Genomic DNA, 8,939 nt, shown 5'->3' on the forward strand with positions numbered 1-8,939 from the left:
GTTTGGAGAGTTCAGTCTCTGGTACTGTTATTTGTCTGATATTTACTGATATGTTGATGAGTTACTTGAATATTTGTCTACTAATTTTGGATGCTTCGGTGTATGATTTCATCTAAATGTTTCCTGGCAATATTTCTGTGTCGCTTGCTATATTCCAGTTGACTGCTAGCAAAATAGAATCTTCTATCGTATCTCATGCTAACTGTTCAAGTTAATAGTATATTCATCCTGATTTTTCTTCATGTATAAAATGACTTGTGCCCGTCCTCTGTGTAGATCCTCTATTTTCAGCGGTTGCAATACGGTCTGCTCGACAATTGTCTTGAGCCTGAGCCATGGCTCGATGCGTGGAGCTCGGAGATGCTAGAAAAGAAGGCGCAGTATATTATATCCGAGGTACTCATTTCACTCTTGTAAAAGGTTAAGTTATGCCACTATGAAGGTCGAAAATGCCCATCAGATGAGTGAATATGTTTTTCTATTTTTTCCTTTTTTCGTTGACTCTAAGTATGTTTCTTGCTGTTTTATCATTCTGTTTTCTGGGTTCTCTTTTGGTGGTGCCTTAGCATTCGATTAAGATCATTGATTCTCTTCATTTCTTAAATCAGGGACGTCTTTTGACTAGACAGGGTGTAGTTGAGGACATAAAGGGTCGTTCACCGCAAGCTGCAAGGAGGAAAACGGGAAAAAAGGCACCACAGAAGCATGGGCGAAAGGATTCGGTGCCGCCGAGGGTAAACACGATACTTTATCATGTTAATTAACAAATTTAGTTCGCTATGGTTAATTCGGTTCATGCAATCACTTCAAACAGGGGAGCTCGGTTTGTGGAGAGAGAAGGCAGGTGTCACAGGAAAGATGAACAAGTGGACGCACAACAGCTCCACCTCCTACTAGAAGCACTTCACGCCGCACAGACGGATCTAAAACTAACCCGAGAGTGAGTATATTGATAGCATTGCATAAGTTTATTAGGTTCTTTTCAATGTAATTGGATGTTTCTTTACCCAACATAATCATTATGCATAAAACAGCATAGCAGGAGTGGTGTGCAAAAAAATAGAGGGGCTAAGAAGGACCAATCACGTAGGTCCAGCCCAAAGCAATCTGAGAAAAAGGAACTCCCAATTAGCACAGATGATGACGAGGAGAATGAGCCTTTGGCCAAGAGGATGTGCCGACTTTATAACCAGAGGGATGACCAACAAAAACCAAATGCTGATCCGCATGAAGTGAACCTCAATAAGGATAACGCTGCCCAAGCAACACCTGTCTCTAGCTTGCCCGATGCAGGAACACTCTCCGTTAGTTTGGTGAAACATGAAGAATGGGAGTTCGACGGGCAAGTCTTCTATGCAAAACTATTTCATTCAAGATTCTATTTTGCTTTTTAATAAATTAGGAATTGCATCCGTATACTACTACTTTTTCTCTAACATAGGTTGAGTTATTTGCAGTAATCCCAATTTCCTTTCGAACCGAGACCCCGAGAGTGAACAAATATGGCAATACCTTGAACAACTGCAGAACACGAGACCACTGCAGATCGTGATGCCAGCCTCTCCGTCTTGCAAGACTCCTAGCCCACCAAGCAAGAAGATTTCACCGGGCATGACTCAGACGGAACAGATGCTCACCCAATATACCCCTATAAAGATTCATCCACTGCTAAAAGGGCGAAAGCTGGACGAGGTTGATGAGGAGCGATTGCGGCGATGGGCTGCCAATCGTTCGTCGGAGCAGAATCATGTTGTGGCGGCATATGAAGGAAAGCAACATCTATCATTGCTCCGAGAGGACATCTGCTCATTGCTACCCCGGCACTGGGTCACCAGCAACGTAAGTAGATCACTCTAAGACGTTAATAGAATGAATATGTTTCTTAATATATTTGGTGGAACAAACATATGACCCTAACGCAATGTAAATTTTTTATACAGATCGTTCATTGGATGTGTTCAATATTTAATTACTCAGAATCGTTGCGGTTTAAGAATGACTATTACTGTATTCCTTCGGGAATTTTGGTATGCACGAATTGGTGTCTTCTTATTGATCAATATTTGAGGCCTGATCCTAAATTGTGCTTTTTGTATAGGAAACTGTGTTGCACAAGAGGAACTTGGATTCCTTCAGGGAGGTTCCTACTGTTAGCTATGTAGGGCTGGGTCCTCACTTCGGTGATGATTCTATATTTTTTGACAAGATAGCAGCTTCGACGCGAAAATGGGTAAGTTAATGCTATAGTTGAATGTTGATTTTTCGGGTTAGGTGCTTACAGTATCGTGTTTATTACTTGGATGTTGCTTGTGATAGTTAACAGGATGTTCCCTTTAATTGCCAAATGGATGGTTCTGATATTTGTTTTTAGTTCTCACGTCTTAGGCAATTGAATCTGCATGTACTTAATTGAGATGTGATTGGCTTTCGTTGAATTATATTTTCCTCAACACGCTAATTGTTTTAGACATTTTGTTATATTTGAATTTGGTGACTCCATTGCTCATGAAACTGCTTTGTTATCTCTGTTTCCATCACAGTGGTTTGCCCTAGTTTGTATCGATCGTCACTGGTGGTTGTATGCCTTTGAGATATATCAGAAAAGGCTGTGGGTACTGGATAGTATGTATACAGGAGAACCTAATAGTGAAAGATTAAAAATACATGCTTATGCGGTAAGTATACCTCAGTCAATTAGTTCAGCTTTTGCCTAGGTAACTCAAAATGTATCATTGCTAACGTGCTGCTGCTTTTCAGGGGAGACTCGTTGAAGACATGGCAAAAGTTACGATTCCTGCATATGAGCACACGGAGGACGGTCTACCTCGTTTATATCCTTGCGTGCCAAGACAAGATAATGGGTCAGTTAAAAAGCCACCTATCTATACTCTTAAAAACACTTCACTTGATATTGATAACATGACCGGAAATAATATTCTCTCTTTGTACATATAGCTCGGATTGTGGTGTATTCGTCATCAAGTTCATGCAGTTTTGGGGTCTAGATAAACCCTTGCAGCATTGGGACAAGGTGAAGTTAGATATATTATAACAATTAATTTGAAGCTCTTTCTAGTCAGTTTCTTTCACGGATTTAAAATTACCCTTCCACACAATATTATCATGCAGGACGTTGTACAGGAGTTTAGGAATGAGATCATACTAGACATAGTCTTGGGTCCTCATAATTCACAAATTGGGATGGCGCTGCAGGCATTGGACAGCGCTCCTGTGCGCCGCAACCAGCCTAGGAAAAAGACAAAGGCTGTGAAATCACCCTTCACAGCACCAAGCACGAGGAGCATGCTACAGCGTGCGGGGTTACCCACTAGAAAGCCAGCCAAGGGAGGGAGACAACGGAAGAAGACAGATGCATAGGTAAGAAAAAATCAATCTACAAGCCTTAGTCTATCCATGGCCTCCTGATAGAGTTATAGGCGTTCATATACCCATTTGCCGACTTAGATTCAATTCGTGTGAGCCTTATAAAGCCAGTTTCACTGCAGGTTCAGGTTTTCATGTTGCAGAATTTGTCAAGTTGATGGTGACATTCAAGACTCTTCTGCATGGATGTTGCTCGTGCTTGGCACTAGGATGTTTCTTTCCTTTGTAAATTGGATGGTTCTGAAATTATTTTTTGATCTTTCATATTTGAGGAATTTGAACTTGTATATACTTAATTTAGAAGTGAATTGCTCGTGTTTTATTAGATACTCCTTAGCAGGTTCGTATGTTAGGTATTTCATGATTCTCAAGAAATTAGTTTTAACTAATATTTTAATTGGATGTTGCTATTGATAGGCACACGGATGTTACTTTTCCTTGTAAGTTGGATGATTCTGATTATGCTTCATCAACTATATAGTCTTAGTCATTTGAACTTGTGAGTACTTCATTCAAAAAAATGCAGCTCGTGTTTTGTTATAACCCTTTTGTGCATGACTATGCTTAAGTGACAGTTCATTCGATTTACTAGCGTGGTGTTAACAAAGTGTAGGCGCTATTTTTTTCCATTATTTTCTGTTGCTAAAATTGTGACGACGCTGGAAGTATAACCTTTGCATGGCCTTCGAGCGTAATCTGTCTAGATTTTATCCAAGATTTTAATTAGATGATTCTACTGATAGGCATACGGATGTTTCTTTTTCTTGTAAAATGGATGATTTTGAATATGAATCCTATGTTTCATGTGTTACGCATTAACGACAGCGTGCATTTCTTTGACATATGAATGGATTTTTTTTAAATGGCAATTTTCGGTCCGGATTTAATACGTTTATTTTTTTGCGAACAAATCAGTGATACCTCATTTATTCAAAACCATACTAACCAAATATTGGGGAACAATAAGAACAAATGTACTTTTGATTATTTTAATGAATACTTCAAAACAGGATAAATGAAAGTGACAAAACAGGAAAATGAAGAGTTTATTCATTTGTTTCTAACGGACCAAGAAATCTAGCAAAGTATGACAAATTACTCATGCCAAGAAACATGGCTATAAATGCCTAAAAGAGTTCAACAGGTCCATGAATCCGCCACCATCTGCTGAATTCCATATAGTAGAGTCCTCAAATCTGTTGTCTACAGAACCTTGGCAATCATTATCTGTTTGAAGGTCAACAACATCCTACAAGATCCACAACACAAAGAGAACAACTTATGAGAAACAAGAACACCATTCCATATAAACAATTTAACATAGACGTCACTTCTGACACATACCGGTTGTGATTTTCTCTTCCTTTTTTCCATTGACTTCTTAATTGACTTGTCCAACTCTGCTCCAAGTCTCTTACCCTTAGGCCGTCCTTTGGTTTTCACCTTGAGGGTCCCTGTATGTCATGTAAAATAACATCACATGTGCTCCGTGTGAGCATCCTATTCTGAGTCCCATCAAGAGTGCAGGAACGCATGCTAGCACGATGATCAGTCAGCTTGGACTTTGCATCCAAAAGGACAGCTCGCAAGATGGCTGCTTCCTCTTCACAAGCAACAAATTCTTGAGCAACGTTATAGAACTCCGAACACAGATTCCTAAACAAATTGTGGCTTTCATTACTACGAGCCACGTCATGGCTACTCTTAATGTAAGTGTGCTTGCGGATGACATTCTTACTCCATCGAGGAAGTACATAGCAGCTCGATACTGTGTCAACTCTATAGTATGACCAGATCGCAAGGATATGGCAACACAATATACCAACAGATTCAAATTTATTGCACTCACACCGACTCTTTCGACTCAAAGGGTCAAACTGTATTATGAAGGTATGGTAGACAGGCTTCCCCCAAAATACCTTCTGCTCATCCACTTTAATAGAAATTGTATCTCCCTTTTGTTCAGTTGATCGAACCACACAATCGGTTTTTTTCCTTACCTCCAGCTGAAGGTTCCGGAACATATTACTGGTGTATTCCTGCTGAAACTGTCGCTCAATACCTGTGCTCCCTATACATGGGATGACTCCTTTCGAGTCCGCAGCATCATCTTCAAGCTCTTTTTGCTCCTTGTTTCCAAGCACGTTATCGTATTCATGGACGAACTGAACCAATCCACTCTTGCAATGAAGGTATCCACCGTAGAATGCGTGCATACTTTCACTCCGCTGTGTGCTCCTCATGCCGGCCCAAAATTCACTCTTGAAGAATATGGGCACCCACTTACGTCGATTCGCATAAAGATCTGCACCGGAAAAAATAAATAGCATAAGAGTGTCGCTTGTTACCAACAGGATGACAGCGTACAAAGCATCGATAGAACATATAAAAGAAACATCCAGACACACTATGAAAAGAAACATTAGTATGTGTATTGAAAAGAACATCCGCTGACATAAAATTAAGAAAAAACAGAAGAACGGAAACACCCGGCAGTAATAAAATTAGATGAATAAATATGCACCATGAAATCAACAGACGGGATTTAGTTTAACGATCACAAACCTGCTAACCATCTATTCTGACCTAACGCAAATTCTTTGATGAAAGCAGCCCAATCAACTTCAAACGATTCACTGGAAGGAGAGTTATACACAATGTGATTCATCATTGCACTCAACTCTCCATACCTAGCGTAGCCACTAAGCTTGAATTGTGTTTTCTTCATTATGTGCCAAATGCACCATCTGTGGACAGTATCAGGTAGGACCTTCCTTATAGCACCAGCCATCGCCTTGCACTGGTCGGTAATGATACCCTTTGGCGCAGTCCCAATGCATCTCACCCACTGCGTGAACACCCACTCAAAACTAGGGATCTCCTCATTGCCAAGTAAAGCACAGCCAAGAAGGGTTGACTTCCCATGGTGGTTTACACCGACAAAGGAAGCAAACGGTAGACCATGCCTGAGAATACATAAAAAGCAAATGTAAGGTAACACGACAAATTTAACAGATAACTGCTCATGCAATTCACCAATATTTATGCAGACCTGTTTCTCCTGTACGTAGTGTCGAACGACACCACATCTCCGTAATATTCATACGAAGCCCTGCACCTTGCATCTACCCAGAGTGCGCTCCTAAATTTATTAGCATCGTCAACATCTATGGCATAAAAGAAGTTGGGATTGATTTCTTTCATTCGAAGGAAATAATTCATCATCTCATTGAAGTCCGCATTGTCATCGGAGCATCGGAGATTGCTTGTAATGTAATTTCTGACATCCTTTTCTGAGAAACTCAGGTTTGAAGACCCACCAACTTCGTTTGCAAGTGCTAGATACGTCTTGTTGGGTCTTATGCCAGCCTCGTCGTTATCCGTAATGACACACTTGGCATGCATGGTCAGCTCCGGGTACTCATGATAGTGGACAGCTTTATCAGCCGAACAGGGGTGAGAATGCCTCAATTCTACCCTGGACACAACCCAACATTCATTCTCCCTGTCCAGCATGACATACATTCTTGCTTTGCATCTCGTGGCTGTTATTCTGTTTGACCTAGTTGCTGCCTTAACACGAGATTCTCGATAACCCTCTCGAGTGCAGTGAAGAGACTGATTAATGGGTATCTTTGTGTCCTTCCGCATCTTGTCAAAGTTCGTGTTCCTGACTTTAGTTACAAACCCCAATTTCTTTGCATAACTTGCATAAAACTCATGTGCCAAATGCAGCGAATCAAATCTCATTCCTATGGCTGGGATTTCCTCTTCACCGAGCCCACTATGATCCGGCAACTGTAAAGCCAATTCACATAACCAAAATACAAATTAAAGATAGTATCAAAGTGGTAACTATAACGTGCTAACACACAATAAGAAATACTTCAAACCTCGTGTCTTAAATCCAACTCATCATTTCTCGTCATCATGACGTCGGTGATTTCGTCGACCTTCAATTAAAGACAACCGGGACAGAACTTTAATCCACTTATGACCATTACTATATAATGAAGCAATCCAATAAAACATATCAACAAATAAATAAAAACATATATAGCACTCAATCAGACTTTATTACTATAAACAAATTATTTCTCCAGATTTTCCCAAATGCTAATAATCTAATTACCATGAATAAGAAGCCTTCACAACACACATTTTAATAAAAAATTTCTATTAGGAATCAATGAATCAATAACAACATTTAATTGATTGCATGCATTATGACATAGACGGACACCATAGTGTGATTGAAATAGATCTTGGACTATACGCACATCTAGGGGCAATATACAATACCAATAATTTTGTCTTTGCCATCATAGATGTTACATGTCTTCCACACAACCCAATTAATTTCCATATCCACTATCTATGTCTATCTCTATTGGAAGTTTTATTATCAATGACATTAGCTAATTATAGTCTGTTCCACAACCCAATGTATTCAATTGCAATCATATCTTATTAACATGTCCACTAGCAACGTCGGTGTCCGATATTTTTTTTCAAAGAAATAAATTTAAGAAACATCTAAAAAACATGGAAAAGAAACATTCACATTTCAGGTTCTCATATAACTATTCATCAATTCAATACTAACATATACAACATAGAACGTACCAAGGAACCCTCTTGATTAACAACGCCATCGTCATTCAATTCATCATTGCCTTCACTAGCATTGATCACTGTGCTATTCGGTTCCCCTTCCGGATTTGAGCGTTCCATGGAGAATTTTTTTACAGAATATTTGCGCCGCCACAGCTGCTTCTTCTTTTTAGAGTAATAGAGGCACGGACCGAGAAAAAGCAAGGACGGAGGCACGGTTTATATGATTTGATGTGGACGGTCTAAAGCAAGTGATGATGATCAACGTGACATGCATGCAAGGCTTCCGGGGACGTGATGCATCAACGGCGGCTACTTGGTGAATGAAAAGCGGCCCCAACGGTCAATAAAACAACGGCGGCGACACAGCTTGAGTGATTGGGTAAAGACGGTGGAGGAAGTAGGCGGCTATGCTTCTTGGGGGAGAGAAAAAGAATGACGGCGCTAATTGGAAAGGGTAACCCAGGGTGTTGAAACTGAATGCTATGTTTCCGTGATTCTCTCCTACGAGAATCGTTTCTTTCCTCATATTTTGTTGCTTGTCAACAATAATTTAAAAACAAATGAAATTATAAATTAATAACTTTAAATTAATTATATTTTAATTATGTTGTTCCATTCTTGGCTGATTATTAGTTGGTTCCGTATACTTTTCCTTTTCATAATTAGTTATATCAAGTTTTTGACCTCAATAAAGGAGAAGGGAGTTCTAATAGGAGTAAAAAAAATAAAAAACAGTAACATAATATACATTGACACATATTTTATATTTATTTTTTATTTTCACCTACCATATCATACACAATATTAGTAATTAGGTTATATAAAATTAACATTTAATATTGGAAAATATTTGTTATCATTGTTATTTTAATATTCATTCACTTCTGTAAAAAAAAAATTATTTTTTGAATTATTTATCTAAACACTACAACTTTAAA

The 8,939-nt window shown here is 39.2% G+C and overlaps 1 protein-coding gene across 1 annotated transcript; it reads right to left on the bottom strand.

The window, feature by feature from the left end:
• Positions 1-4,501: 4,501 nt before the first annotated feature.
• On the bottom strand, positions 4,502-8,118 carry LOC107474922 (protein FAR1-RELATED SEQUENCE 5-like). The gene is made up of 7 exons (XM_016094566.1): positions 8,011-8,118; positions 7,278-7,337; positions 6,437-7,182; positions 5,950-6,350; positions 4,928-5,689; positions 4,729-4,838; positions 4,502-4,633 (listed from the first exon to the last, which is right to left on the bottom strand). Exons 1-7 carry the CDS (start codon positions 8,116-8,118, stop codon positions 4,502-4,504), a joined length of 2,319 nt encoding a protein of 772 aa, XP_015950052.1.
• Between the last annotated feature and the right edge of the window lie 821 nt (positions 8,119-8,939).

Source organism: Arachis duranensis, chromosome 2 (assembly GCF_000817695.3).
Source record: "Arachis duranensis cultivar V14167 chromosome 2, aradu.V14167.gnm2.J7QH, whole genome shotgun sequence".
Classification (NCBI taxonomy): domain Eukaryota; kingdom Viridiplantae; phylum Streptophyta; class Magnoliopsida; order Fabales; family Fabaceae; genus Arachis; species Arachis duranensis.